At 37.8% G+C, this 15973-nt stretch overlaps 1 protein-coding gene across 1 annotated transcript in view; it reads left to right on the top strand.

The window, feature by feature from the left end:
* Positions 1 to 1610: 1610 nt before the first annotated feature.
* Positions 1611 to 15973, top strand: part of CASD1 (CAS1 domain containing 1) — a 48752-nt gene continuing 34389 nt past the window's right edge. Inside the window, exons 1-3 of the mRNA XM_017525117.1 lie at positions 1611 to 2210; positions 9948 to 10044; positions 10589 to 10709. Of these exons, the coding sequence (XP_017380606.1) occupies positions 1655 to 2210; positions 9948 to 10044; positions 10589 to 10709 (774 nt within the window). The 5' untranslated portion in view covers positions 1611 to 1654. The remainder of the gene's footprint in view (positions 2211 to 9947; positions 10045 to 10588; positions 10710 to 15973) is intronic.

Genomic DNA, 15973 nt, shown 5'->3' on the forward strand with positions numbered 1-15973 from the left:
CAGAAACTATTTAGAATATTTCAGAAAGCCTTCTGGAAATTGCAATTAAATAGAATGTCAAGTTTCTTTACTTTTGGCAGGCATTAAATCAACCCTGTGGGTTAACACTGGTTATTGCATGCTGATAAGAAATTCTAATTTGCTGTTGATGACATCATAGAAATGTCTAGAATGTGATTGGCAGACCATATATTGTTAGCAGAGTTATCTGGTTTTTACAATATCTAATTCTTAAAGCATGTGATTAACCTCTGATCAGAATGACAGCCAAAATTAAAAGGCTATTTTCAGGGAACAGCACTGAAGTGTTTGTACACTTATTTAACTTTATTGCTTATTAGCATTACATCCATGACAGTGATGTATGTGATTTCATTTAAGTGACAAAATCTTTCAAGATATGAGTCCGTGGATGAAAACATAATAAAGAGTCCTTGGATGAAAAGAATGGGAATGAGTATACAAGATCTCTACAGTCCATTCATATCTAATATTCTACAATTTTAAGAGGGGTTTATAAGCACAAGTTCAGGAATGGCTAAACGGGAAAGTTGTAAAGAATACCTGACAACACCCCAACTAAACAATGACTCACTCTAAACGAGGTAAGGCAAGTAGAATGGCAAGCAATGTAAATAACCATTCCGATCTGGAAGTAAGCACAAGAAAAACCATTTTAAAAAGGGGTGGGGTGGGAGCGAGAGGAGAGTAGGGATAAAAAGTGCTTTATTAAGGAAATGGAATGCTGGCTTTATTGAGAATCAGAAAACATGAACCAACATTACTAGCGCAGAAGATTGTCATAAGCACATTAAAAAAAATTTTTTTTTTGGCTAGACACGGTGGCTCACCCTGTAATCCCAGCACTTTTCGAGGCTGAGGCGGGCGGATCATTTGAGGTCAGGAGTTGGAGACCAGCTGAGTAACATGATGAAACCCCCGTCTCTACTAAAATACAGAAATTAGCTGGGCATGGTGGCAGGCACCTGTAATCTCAGCTATTCGGGAGGCTGAGTCAGGAGAATCACTTGAACCCAGGAAGCGGAGGTTGCAGTGAACCAAGTTCGTGCCACTGCACTCCAGCCTGGGCAACAGAGCGAGACTCCCTCTCAAAAAAATTAAAAAAAATTTTTTTTTAGTATATCGACCTAGCCAACCATGTGTAAATACAAGTGAGAGTCAGCCTCTTTTCTCATCAACACCTACACTAAGTTAGGCTCCTGTAGCTTCCACTCTGCACTTTGGTGTAGCTTTGCCCACTGGAACCGGGCAAACTGAGGGCACTAAAAAATGGTTTAAGAGAAACTGGCCAAGGCAGTGAGTTAAGTATTAAGACTTGTCTCTACTCCTGGGTTGGATGCCAGCACTCTCAATATCTGGCCAGCACCCGGGGGCAGCCAGACTGACCAGCCAGGCCACGGATAGCCATACAATAAGCGACCTTAGGGTGTAGCCTTCGCATCTGGGCGGGTCCTGGGAGTAGAAGACCGAGAAAGGGCAGTGTTGGGGAAGGAAGGAGTGGGACGGTGTGTACTTTCCTCCCGGAACTGTAGTTCTATTGTCCCAACCTGGGCTCAGGTAGCCGCCGGTAAACTAGGAGACAGCCCTAAGCCCCTCGTCCGGGCCGGGCGGGTATCCCTCTCCCCACACCCCCATGGCTCTGCTGCCGCCGCCGCCGCCGCCGCCCCCGCCCGCCGGGGCTCGTGACCCGGTGACCCCGGAGCCCTGGGCATCCCGACCCCCCTCGCCGGCGCAGCCGCTATTAAGGCAGGAGGCTAAAGAGGAGGAGGAAGGGGAGGAGACAGACATCCAGGACGCCTGGGGAACCGGCACAGCGGAGCAGCGGCGGCGGGGCTTCGGGGAGGCCGCCGAGCCGGCCGACTCGGCCGAGGAGGGGCAGGCGGAGGCCGGGGTCGCCGCGGCCGGGGGGTCAGGTTCCCCGGCGGGAGGCGCGGGTGGTGACGGCGAGAGCTGGCGGCAGCTCCTCGCCTGGCTGCAGCGGCGGCAGCCCCAGTGCTGCCCCTGTGCGGCGCCCCTTCCCCGCTCCGCCGCGTACTGTTGTCATGGAGGAACCAAGATGGCGGCTCTGGCCTACAACCTGGGCAAGCGGGAGATCAACCACTACTTCAGCGTGAGGAGCGCCAAAGTGCTGGCGCTGGTGGCTGTGCTGCTGCTCGCAGCGTGCCACCTCGCCTCCCGCCGCTACCGAGGTGAGCGGGCCCTCCCCCTGCCCGGGCAGGCCGTGGGGGAGGCGGCGACGCGGTGGCTGGAGGCCGCCCCCCTCGCCCAACACACGCCCACGCGGCCTCCCGCCCGGCCCGCGGGGGAGGCGATTCCCACACGTGCCCCCAGGTGTCCCTACCAGCGGGCCGGCGCCCCAGGCCAACAGAGTGGACCCCAGTGCGGGTCACCACAGGACAATGGCTGGTGGTTCCGGTCCCCGCCCCGAGCCGCCCGCGCTGGGGTCGGGGGCGCCAACCTTGGGCCTGGCCCAAGGTGCTGCCAGGGTCCGGCTCCTGAGCGGTCTGGGCTCCGGGAGACGCACCAGGTTCAGGGGCTCGCGGGCAGGAGGTCGGTCAGGCGGCCCTTGGAGGCAGCCCGGGCTGCGTGAAGCCCAAGCCGCCCTGCGAGGGGCACCTCTGCCAGGAGTGGGGTCGCAGGTCCAACCTCTTAAGGGTCTGGCTCTTTAGCTTTTGTTTAATTTTGCCTCTGTCCTGTAACACCCAGTTTGGGCTGTTGGACAGCGGCAAGGGCCGCCCCCCATTTTCCTTTGCCAAAAGGGTGATAGCTGGCAAAAGATGTCTGTGGTTAAATGGAAGAGGTGCCACCCAGCTTTTGTGATTCAAAAACGTTTAAAGGGTTTGGAATGCACACTTTTTTAAAAGTAAAGGCAGATTTTTGGAAAAAAGTTATGGGTTGACAGGCGTAAAGGTGGGCAGTGAAAGCAAGTTGTAAGCAGTATGAAAGCAGGCCCTGGCCACGGGTTTTGCAACTGGTGTAAAAGGGAAAAGAAAATAGGACGTTATTTCAGAAGGAATTACCTTTCAGTAATCAAGGGATATTTACTTGTCCTTGTTGATTGATTTTTCTTTCTTTGTAAAAATGCCACTAGGAAAGAGTCTGACTGGCAGAGGGAAATTAATGATAGGATCTTTTATTTTTGGCTGTTAATACTATCAAAGCCATTATCTGGACAGCTCTTGGTGACTGTGAAATTAATCAGTCAAGATATAATGTGTAATGGACAGGTGTAAATTAACGCTGTGCCCGTTTAACTTTACACCTACTTTGGCAAAATATTCATAAATGGGGTGCTAGAGCCTGTGATGTATCCTCATCCCAGGAGATCTTTCAAGGTATAGGGCATTTTGGTCAGTTTTGCTTTTTCAGTTTGCTGCTTTCCGCCAACTCCTGAGAATTAAAAATCTTATACTCTAGAGCTATACTGAGTGAACAGTTTTTAATATACTAAATTGATACAAAGATATAGATTCTTTATAACCTTTTGGCCTCTCTCCAGCTCTCTCCAGATCATAGTCATATGACCTGGCAGGGCCTTGGTTCATCTACAGTCATGTAAAACTAGCAATGTTGATGCATTGATTTGTGGTAGTTTCGAAGAAATACTTGTTTTAACTACTCTTAATCATTTTATGACAATTTGGCATAAAATAGCAGTGATTTAATTCAATTTTGTGTATGTGATGGTAGTAGAGAGAAATTTTATAACTACAGTGCTGTTGCCCTAAGATAAAATTCTGGTCCCCTTCCCTTTTTCTTAATTGTGCTTATTATCTTTTGATAAGCTTGGAATACTATTATTTTTAGATTATAGTTTTCATCTTATCAAGATCTGTCATCAGCAGGGAGAATAGAATGTCAGATGGGGACTGTTTTGTAAAGTCTTCTCCAGAAGTAAGTCATCAGTTTCCATAGGTACTTCAGTGCCTTGAGTGTGAAGCACTACACTTGGTGTGTGGATTTGCCCAGACTGAATGTCAAGACTTTGAGCTGAAGACGTTGGGAAAAATAAGTATCTTACCAGGAACATCTTAGCCATCCTCATGCTTTGGCAGTATCAAACTGAGTCAGGTGCAATGCCCTTCACACTCTTCAGGATAGATGTGGCCAATCTTTTGACTACTCTGGGCACATAGGAAGAAGAAGAATTGTCATTGGACCACACATAAAATACACTAACGATAGCCGATGAGATTTTTAAAATTGCAAAAAAAATTGTGTTTTCTTAAGAAAGTTTATGAATTTGGACTACATTCAAAGCTGTCCTGGACCGCCAGCAGCCCAGACCACGCACATCTTGGATAATCTTGCTTTAGAGTAAGAAAGGATCTTACAGTACATGAAGGGAATTAGGCTGTATATTTGGATTTTGAATCTGTGAGTATCAGTGTGTCACAGGCAAGGTACAATAAAGGCAGTTTGGATGTAAACATAGTCAGTTTCTCTTGCTTTACAAACTATATAAAGTAAAAGAAAATTACCCACTACAGAAAGTAAAGCTTGGCAAATACTGTGTGCTAGCATTGAACACTTATATATCAAGGACTGTTCTACTAAAGGTTTTATGTGTTTTAACTCATTTCGTCTTAATAACCATTCTATGAGGCAGAGACAATTACCATATTTAATTCCCCCCCCCATCATTTTTAACAGCTCTGTAATCAGGATGAGTCTTTAAAACTTTGATTGCATGTCAAAGTTTAATTGGTAACATTTTTTTCTTACTATGACATAAAATAATCATGTGTCTTATAATCAATGGTCTTAGATTCAGTGAATTACAGTATTATTTCCATTTTAAAGATGAAGCGTGACAGATTAAATAAATTGCCTAAGGATACACAATGACTGAGATAGGATTTAGATCACAGTTAGTCTGTCTCATGCCTTATGTTACAGTCTGTCTTTCTCAGAGCTTCTTAGATATTTGGGAGTATAGAAGACGGAATGAGAAAGCATTTTCCAGGGAAGCATGGGTTAAACAACATAGAAACAGGAATTCAGGTCAGGCACGGTGGCTCATGCCTGTAATCCCAGCACTTTAGGAAGCCAAGGCAGAAGGATAACTTGAGTTCAGGAGTTCGAGACCAGTCTGGCCAACATGGCGAAACCCTCTCTACTAAAAATACAAAAATTAGCCAGGCATGGTAGCGGGCACCTGTAATCCCAGCTACTGGGGAGGCTGAGGCAGGGAGAATTGCTTGAACCCCAGAGGCGGAGGTTGCAGTGAGCAGTGATGTAGGCATTGCACCCCAGCCTGCATGACAGAGTGAGACCCTGTCTCAAAAAAAAAAGAAACACTAATTCAACTTCATTGTACCAGTAAGAGTTTTTCTATTATTTTTCCAGCCAGGGGGTAATTTTCTAAAAGTTGTTTGTGTAAAGCTTCAAAATCTGACCTGAGCCTACTTTTTCTTACCTATGTTTTTTCCTATTTTCCCCAAATTCCAGGTTCACAATCTAAACGTGCTTTACCCATTTACACATCTTACAGTTATCTGATTTTCTCTGCCCACAGTGACGTCTATCTTGAAAGAAAGTATAGGTTTTTCCTTCAAGACCTGGTTCAAATGTCACCCCCATAGCAGTAGGAATTAGCAATTTAATTTTGCCAGCAATTTATATATACTTACTGTGTTGTATTGTAATAATTGGTATCTGCCTACCCACACAAACTGTAAGCTTCCAGTAGTATCTTATTCATCTTTAAATCTTCAAATCATCAGAGCCTAAAACACAATAGGAAATCCTTAAATAACTGTGGATAAATAGATTTCAAAGTCCTTATTTCCTTTTATGGTTCTTTTGTGGCTTTAATTGAATTTCATGTTCTAATCTGAATTTTAGAAGGTAGGCTTTTAAAAATTATTAATATTATTTTCACATAATAGAGTGGCATTTTGAAAATAATTATTGTCTTAATTATACTTTTTCCAAATGTTATCAATTTCTAACATTATGAATCTCAAAATGTCCATTATTAGTGTGATTACAGGTTAAAAACATAATTTCTGTGACAGTTGACCAATATATGTAGCCTTAAGGATAGTTCCAATCTGGTAAAATTTTAATTTTTTAAATTGATAACAGTAACTTCAAGTGTCTTAATTTTGAAATCAAAAAATTTTTTTTATCACTAAGCATATTAAATCCCAGTGTTAAATGATATTTGATGTTCTGCAAAAAAGTAAGTTGAAAGCTTCAGAAATTAAAGCAAGAAAGTAGCAGCTCTGGGCCTCTTAGCCTTTTCTTTGTTTGACTGTTAGAAAGTTCCTGATCTGTATGATACCACTTGTAATGAGCCACTCCTTTCTTTTCTAAAGAAAAATTTTAATGGTGATTTTCAGCACAGACTAAAGTATAACTTGCTGTATCTTAGGCAAACAAAATATTCTATGAACTATATTGTAAACTTTATGATCTGGTATTTTAATGGTTGGTAGTAGGAAACACACAGTTTTAGCAGGATGATTCAGTCTAAAGGTGTAGTGTGCCAGACATATGCTCTTCAAAGGAAAACATAACTTGCAGCTTATATGGGCCATCAGATGTTTCCTTTAGTTGTTACATTTTATTTTTTGGTTTGTTTTTGTTTGTTTGCTTTTAAGGACTTTTCTATCACAGAAAAATCATGCATAAAATTCTGAGATTGTAGATTGACAAACCAGAATGCTTATAGTTAAGATAATAGAATAAATAAAGAGGAAGACAGCCATTCATCCAGATAATTTTAGTGTTGGAGATAGCTGAAGTAGATAATTCTGTCCCTTTCCTTTCATTTGTGTGTGTATGTTTCTTGCTTGATTTATCTGAGCACTTGGCAACGTTTATCTCACATTAGTTGTATTAAAATAGCTATCAAAGTTATACTAGATAATTGAAAATAACAACTGAAGCTTTGTTTTGTCTTTGGTAAATTTGGAAAGGAAAATATGTGGCAACAGATATTTATATATAGTTAGTGTAAATATTAAAAAGGTGGTACATTGTCTTAAGATCTAGATTTATATTTAGCAATTTGGTTTTTAAAAACTTCCTTCCCAAAAAAAGAGAACTTGTTTTAGAGTTTGAAATTTTATGGCATATTTTCTGGATCAGGTTAATTTATTTTAATTAGATTATAATAGGAAGAGTAATTTATTACTACTATTTTTGCTGACATACAGAAAAATCATTCTTTTCTTACTTTTTCAGTTGTCTACTTAGCAGTCCTTTGTATTAGATTCTATTAAAATTGCTAGTATAGTTCCTGTCTTTTGACTGGACCCTAGCTGATATGATACAGACACATATGGATTAATGTCAGATACAAGCCTTGTAAAAAAAAAAAAAGTCTTTGCATTATGAAATATATTGAGTCATCACTAGCATTCATTAGCAAATTAAGAATTTCTTCCATGGAAAGATCAGTATTCTCTAAAATACTATGTTTATAATGCCTTTGGGTAGTGACAACTTCAAATCTTATTTTGCTTTTTTTTTTTTTCGATATGTTTATCAGGTTAGAGCAGTTATTTTCCATCAACTCAACAACTGAGAAACAAGATAGTAGTAGTATTGACTGGAGGCAAAAAAAAAAATTGTTGGTATTTTAGAAGTGTTTTCTGGGGAGAAAAGACTGGTTATTTTGAGATACTGGTATGGTGTTTCTGTCTCTATAAAAAACATACTGGTGCCAGGCGAAGTGGCTCATGCCTGTAATCCCAGCACTTTGGGAGGCTGAGGTGGGTGGATCACAAGGTCAGGAGATCAAGACCATCCTGACCAACATAGTGAAACCCTGTCTCTACTGAATATACAAAAATTAACTGGGCATGGTGGCGAGTGCCTGTAATCCCAGCTACTCGGGAGGCTGAGGCAGGAGAATCACTTGAACCCGGGAGGTGGAGGTTGCAGTGAGCTGAGATTACACCATTGCCCTCCAGCATGGCAACAGAGAAAACTCCGTCCCAAAAAAAAAAAAAAAAAAAAAAATGCGAGTAACCCCTACATGGATGTGTAATCCCGGACACTGAAGTTTAACTAAGGTGTGTTTCTATCTAGGCTTTTATTAAAAGACAAAAGGCAAATAACACCACCCCCCCTGCAAAAAAAAAAAGGGGGAAAGGTGAAAGAAAAGAATAAAGAAAAAGAAGATGTACCCCAAAGGATTAACACCTATTTATTTACAACTTACAACTTAAAAAAAAAAATAGATATGTTGCTAACTTTTAACTTGGTTTAGTAGATTTAAAGAGAAATGCTGTAAATATGGAATTTCCTCTTGAATTTTCAACATTTACTAGGTTTTAATAAGATTTTACCATATGGCCATTATAAAAGAATGCTACAGGAATGCTATTTGTAGAAAAATCAGTTGTGTAATTGTACAGTCCTTTTTTTACTCATCCTTGGTTATTTATGTAGCTTAATTTTGTTTTTCAGAACTAGAATTAGTTTTTAATTATTGGGGGAAATGAAGAACTAATTATTTGCAGTTTACCTAGAGACAGGTTATTAAAAAATCTTTGAAATACAAAAAAAGCCTGCTTAGGCTGTATATGTAGTTACACAAATTTAATAATTCATATCCTGCTTTCCTTACCCAGTTTCACATCAATAAGATAATGCAACATTTTAACTTTTTCTCCCTGTTCTACTTTCAAATTTATGACATAGGAAACAACAATACTTTCAATATTTATGCATACTTGTCTTGCATTTGTATCACCTTTTATCTGTATTTTGGCTAGATAATGAATAACTGGATTGAGAAAAGAGATGTGTTCTGCTACTTTAAATATCTTTGAGTCTACCTTATCTCTACCCTGAAAAGCTCAATATCATTTCTGTTCTGCAGTATTCCTCCTCTCAGACTCCCTAGTGTGACCTTAACTAAATGTCAAGTATAACTTGCTGTTCACTATTAATAAATAACTGGAGATTAAATTAAATAATGCTTATATTTTGTTATATTCCCCATAGTTAACCTAAACATCTCATTCTGCCCCTACATCCCGCTGTCCTACCCCACCATCACCCTGCCCTACCCCATTCATTTGACATGTTTGAGCTTAAATGCATCTAAACTCTCTTTTAACCCCTTTGGATATTTAGCTAATGTATAGTAAAATATCCAAAAGTGTAGAGTGACTGTGCCACAGTTTACTTGGGACTGAGGAGTTCCTAGTTACAGAACTTTCTATATAAAACTAGACCTCCGGGTATGCTGATGCACTATGTGTTATAATAGTTGAATAGGAAGTCATTTCCAAAGTCTTGTCTTTTATCCCTTACTTTTTTTGTGTGTGTGTGTGTGTGAGACAGAGTCTCACTCTGTCACCCAGGCTATAGTGCAGTGGCATGATCTCAGATCACTGCAACCTCCACTTCCTGGGTTCAAGCGATTCTCATGCCTCAGCCTCCCGAGTAGCTGGGACTACAGACGTGTGCCACCATGCCCAGCTAATTTTTGTATTTTTAGTACAGATGAGGTTTCACCATGTTGGCCAGGCTGGTCTCGAACTCCTGACCTCAAGTGATCAGCCCGCCTTGACCTCCCAAAGTGCTGTGATTACAGGTGTGAGCCACCATGCCTGACCCCCCTTAAACTATTCTTTCTCAGCTAGAAGTAGGAGTGATATTCAAATATAAAGGCTAATTTAAGGTTGAAATGATATCCCTGGAAAGAAAACCTGAAGTAGAAGGAACTGCCAAAGCAGGGAACATAGCATTTAGGAGTTAGGCCATCAGTGGCTCTTGTTTTCTTGAATACTAATGTATTAATATTTACCATGTTTCTCATGAATGAGTAATATGAACCTGGATGGTGTACTAAAACATAGAAACTCTACTTTTTGATTTCAAGAATCTTATATAGGGTCAAGATAGCTGATGTGTAAAATTTTATCTATTGTTTACAACACTGTTGTGTTTAACTGTTTTAGGCAATGATTCATGTGAATACCTTCTCTCAAGTGGCAGATTTCTTGGAGAGAAAGTTTGGCAGCCTCATAGTTGTATGATGCATAAATACAAAATCAGGTAACATTTCTTCATTTTGTTGTTTGCTTTCTTTTTTAGGATGGGTCTTAATATGTAGTGGAGAAGGGGTTGGTGAAACAGTACTTTTCTTCTTTATGTTAGGGTGGAGACTTGCTGACTGACTGTAGGGTTGATTGCAAATGAAGATTTCACTGCCCCCAAGGTTTTAGGGAAGGGCTTTGGCCAATCTGCTTTATCTCAGGTGAAAGATAACCAGGGCTAACGCAATAATCCTTGAGCAAAAGTCCTTTACCCTGGCACCTGCTGGATACTTACGGAGTTATTGTAAGGATTAAGAGATAGTAAATATAAAGCACCTAATACAGTTAGAGTACATCTTAAATATGTAATGAATCGAGCTATTACAGAGAGTTAACTGATCATAAGTACATGGAGTGGTAAGTTAAACCTGGCCACCTGCTTATAAAGCAATATAATGGTATGTGTAACAATCCGGTACAATTTTCTTCAAAAACCATGTGCTTCAAAATGCCAATATGGCTGATTTTACTTATTTTAATTAATTTTTCTCTGTTGATTTCAGTGAAGCAAAGAACTGCCTTGTAGATAAACATATTGCATTTATTGGAGATTCCAGAATTCGTCAATTGTTTTATTCTTTTGTAAAAATAATTAATCCCCAGTTCAAAGAAGAAGGAAATAAGGTAAAACTTGTCTATTCCCTTCTGTAGAGTGTTTTAGAAGTTAACCAACTGAATAGTTATAGGAGGAATGTGTCTCTCCAGATTGAGTGGGAGCTGAAAAAATTTTACTTTGATTTTTCAGAAAGGCTGGGGGAAAAGAGAGATGACTTGCTTTAATGAGGAAGATGAAAAAAAAAAGTGGTAGCTAAAACACAAGCTTGTTTTGTTTATTTTATTTTTTATTTATTTATTTTTTGTGTGACGGAGTCTCACTCTGTCTCCAGGCTGGAGTGCATTGATGTGATCTTGGCTCACCGCAACCTCCAACTCTGGTTCAAGCAACTCTCCTGCCTCAGCCTCCCGAGTAGCTGGGATTATAGAAATGCGCCACCATATCCAGCTAATTTTTGTATTTTTAGTAGAGACAGAGTTTCACCAGGTTAGCCAGGATGATCTCGATCTCCTGACCTCGTGATCCACCCACCTCAGCCTCCCAAAGAGCTGGGATTACAGGCGTGAGCCAGCACTCCCAGCCTGTCAAGCTTTTAATTGTAATAACCTAAACTTTTAGTTTTCAGAAATAATAAATTCTTACCATGGAAGAACTTTTCAGTTTCCTTAGAAAGAAGACAAAGAGAAAATATCATCCCTTATTCTCTTGTTAGTATTTTTCCATACTTCTTTTTTCATCTTTTTTTAAAAAAAGTAAAAACATACTAGTAATCTTTTAGTATGTGCAAGTTTATATCTTGCTTTTTTCTTCACCGCTTATTCACCATTATATAATCAACTTAAATATCTTCTTAATGGTAACATATTATTGGGTGGATGTAATGTCATTTTATATAATTTTCTAATTTTTAAAGTTTTTTATAGTTTTCTAATTTTTTGCAGTTAAGGGACATTTTAAATTCTTTGTGTGAAAACTTTGCTTTTTAAATTATTTCCTTGGGATGGAATCTCTAAAATTCAAATATTAGGTTAAAGAACATAAACATTTAAAAATTATTAATTATGCTGTAAAATTCTTTCCATTTATACTAATTATCAATATATGTTGGGGCCTAATTTTCTGCAAACTTTCTGGCATTGGGTGATCATGCTGTAAATTAAAACAGCAATGCAATAAATTTCTGCTATTGATTTTGTTAGAAAATTTCTCATTAAAAATATAACTTGAAAAAAAAAGAAAAACAAAAAAATATTACTGAAAACTAACAAGGATTAATTTCTATATATTAATTAATTAGTTCATTACTTTTTGGTTAAGTATGTCATCATATCCTCTGTTTATACCTTTTTAAGTGATCCCAGATTCTAATCATTGTCTTCAAACACCATGTGATTGGGAGAGGGAAGTAACAAAGGGGAGAAAGTAGAGTACAACAAAATTTAGAATTGTGAGGGGAGTAGCTCATGAATTTATAAAAATCTGCCTGTGGTAAAGAGCTGAAAACTTAGAGGTTTCACAGCTAAGTAGTTATTAACATACTGATGATACCAGGTCCAAAACCTTTAGCAGCTATTCTGTGTAAGAATGAGAATAATGGAAACAAACGATTAAGTCAACTTTCCATTTTATTTGCTATTATCTGTATTTTTCATTTGCATTTATACATACGAAATTATAGAGAAGTTTCAGAACTATTTAACATCAAATTATTACAAAAGTGAAAAAATTTGATAAGCTTTTATTATTCTTTTTAATACTTAAAATTCTTTAATACAGATGAGGTCTCACTGTGTTGCCCAAGGTTGTCTCAAACTTCTGAGGTCAAGCAATTTCTTCCACCTTGACCTCCTAAAGTGCTCGAATTACAGGTGCGAGCCACTGTGCCTAGCCTTTAGTAAACTTTTAAAAAGTAGAGAGATTTCTGATTACTACAAAGGTTTTAGTATTTCTTGGCTTAAAATTGCATGACTTTCTAAAAATTTGAATAATGGATTTGACAACAAGTAGTTGAAAAAAAGCTATAATGGTTTAGTCTGCAGCAAAAGTAGATATAATATGGTACATTGTTTCTGAGCCCTAGTTATAACACTTCGGTTTCCAGTTTTTATAGTCTAGGGTGGCCAGTTATTTCCAAGATTATCAAACAAGATATCAGGCAAGATAAATTTTAATTTATATGCATTTAAAAAGAAACAAAATAAAGATAATGTGTTCCAATCTTAAAGAGACAGTTATCAAGAAAATATTTAATTCAAACTGCTAATGGAACATTTGCCAAATTATATATTACCTTGTCTCTGCACACCTTGAGAACAGAAATTACATATCATTATTATTTTTTAATATATTTCTTGTGCCTAGCAGAATCTGGCATATTTTATAAAAGCTTATCAATTTTATTTAAAGCCTGGTATGGGTATATCTGGTTAGAATAGGAATATTGAAGATAATTCTTTGTTCGAATTTGATTTCTGTGTTGAGGCATTTTTTAGGAAAAAAAAAAAAACTGAATTTTTTCAAATTATGCTTTGTGAAGACTAGTTCTGTGAGAAGCACTGATCAAATGAATTTGGGTAGAGCAAGATATTATATCTCCCTCTTAGATGATTTTAATTTAGGCTGGGATGTTAAAAACTTGAGAAGTTTTACAGTAAAGAAACCCATTTTGTGTTGCTTCCAGCCATAGAGCAGGCTAGATACCCTAGGGGCTTCTTTTACTTCAAACCAACTAGAGCCTAGGTTTAAAAAGATACTGTTGATGGGCTGGGCACAGTGGCTTACGCCTGTAATCCCAGCACTTTGGGAGGCTGATGCAGGTGGATCACGGGGTCAAGAGATCAAGACCATCCTGCCCGACATGGTGAAACCCCTTCTCTATTAAAAATACGAAAATTAGCTGCACATGGTGGCACGCGCTGTAGTCTCAGCTACTGAGGAGGCTGAGACAGGAGAATCGCTTGAACCAGGGAGTCAGAGGTTGCAGTGAGCTGAGATCGCGCCACTGCACTCCAGCCTGGTGACAGAGTGAGACTGTCTCAAAAAAGAAAAAAGAAAAAAAAAAAGAGTAGCAGCATTGAAGTTCTGAAAGTAAGTTTGAACCTAGAATTATATACTTGGGATTAAAATTTCTGTGTCCTTGAAATGTAATATAGGACATTCTCAGATATATAAAAATGATGAGGATTTACTACAAAATAGACTTAACACTAAGGGAATTTCTAAAGGGTAAATATCAGGAATGAGGGAAATGTTCAGAAAAAATTATCTGAAATATAAGAAGCAATGGTTTAAGAAAATAGTAAACATGTATATAAATCTAAACAATGTTTGTATAAAATAATATTATTTTTTGCACTTAGTGAAAAGACAGAACTAAAGAACTGGCTAAGTCAGAAGTAAATGATGACAAAGTGTTCTAATATACTCTATATTCTCTGTGTTTCTCTAAAACTTAAAGATGTACAGTAAAACTTCAAGAATAAGGATTGAAAAAATAGAATTAGGATGTATAAATTTCAACCAGAAGTATAAAAAATATTAAGCCCAAACCAAACTCATCTAATACCAAATATGTATATTTATACGCACATGCATACACACGCATGTACCCATACACATATATATGATATGCATACACACACACATATGTCCATGTAAAAAGCTGTTTAACATATACATATATGAGAAAGCTATGTCTATGAGGCAGGGATAGAAATTAAAAGGTGAGATGGCAGAAACATTTATAATCAAAATAAATGCAAGTAGCCTAAACTTGTAAGCTAAACACAGATTTTCAGATTGCTCTTAAAAAGAACTTTCTACAGCTTAAAAAGACATATTCAAAATAAAAAGGACATGGAAAGGTTTTAATTAGAAATGAAAAAAGATTCATTGGATAAATACTAAAGAAAGTTGAGCCATATTAGTATAAGACAAAATAGATTTTAAGGCAAAAGCATTTTCAGGGATACAGAAAGTCACTTTCTAATGACAAAGAGTTCAGATCACTAAGATTTTAAACTTACAGACATCTAGTAAAGTAGCCTTAAAATTTATAAAGCAAAAATATAACTACAAGGAGAAATTGGCAAATTCTCACTCATAGTGGGAGAATTGCATACTGCTCTCAATTAATGGTAGGATAAGCAAATTAAACTAGTAAACATATAGTAGACCATTAACATGCTTGATTCTACAAGCTTATAGCTCAAAATTTAGTAAATACGCTTCAAAATCGGGAATGTATTTTTTGAAGCACACATGGAGCTTTTTAATTTTTAACAATGTATTACACCATTAAGCAAGTTCCAACAATATCAGAGAATTCGTGTTATTCTTTCTTTAAGGTAAGTTACTTTCTATCAAACTTAACTGATAAAAATTCTAGGAGCCTACAGTAAATGTTCTTAATGGTGAAATGTCAGACATATTTTCATTAAAATCAGTAAAAAGACAAGGATGTTCAATACTGCTCCTTCTATTCAACTTTGTATTAGAGATTCTAGCCAAAAAAGATAATTTAAAGATAAAAGGATTAGAAAGAAATAAACTTAGGAGTTCATATGATACAGTTCTCTATGTGGAAAATCCCAAAGGATTTATAGAAAATTTACTAGGAATAATAAATATTTTAACAAGGTAGCTGATTATAAGATGTACATACAAAAATTGTGATACCTCAACAAAGCTTTTAAAAATTAATGCATATCTGCATGCCAACAATGTAGAGTTCTAAAGGCTTTTAAAATATACCATGTGCAATGGTAATAACAACAACTATATGTTACATAGGAATAAACAGCAAATGTGGAAAATCTGTATGCAGAAAAGCCATAAAAATTTATTGGAAGACAGTTTGAAATGACATAATTAGATGGAATATAATATACTGTTTTCTTGGATAGCAAGACTCAGTATTTTGAAGATGTTAGTCCCAAAGTGATCTGTAGGTTCAGTGTAATTCCAATAAAATCCTAACAGAATTTGTTGCGAAACTTTACTAATGAATTCTAAGTTTTTTTATAGAGGGGCAGCAGACCAAGAATAACCACAACAAATCTGAAGAACAAAGTGAAAAGGATTTGTTCTACAATATCAAGATTTAATTTTACCCTATAGTAATTAAAACAGTAGGGTACTGGTGTAGAGTTAAACGAAGAAACCAATGGAATAGAATATAGAGCCCTAAAATAGAAACATGCATATACAATGACTTTAAAAGTAACAGAAATGGGCCGGGCGCGGTGGCTCAAGCCTGTAATCCCAGCACTTTGGGAGGCCAAGGCGGGTGGATCACGAGGTCAAGAGATCGAGACCATCCTGGTCAACATGG

This window comes from Cebus imitator, unplaced genomic scaffold, assembly GCF_001604975.1.
Source record: "Cebus imitator isolate Cc_AM_T3 unplaced genomic scaffold, Cebus_imitator-1.0 Scaffold37, whole genome shotgun sequence".
In the NCBI taxonomy this organism is placed as follows: domain Eukaryota; kingdom Metazoa; phylum Chordata; class Mammalia; order Primates; family Cebidae; genus Cebus; species Cebus imitator.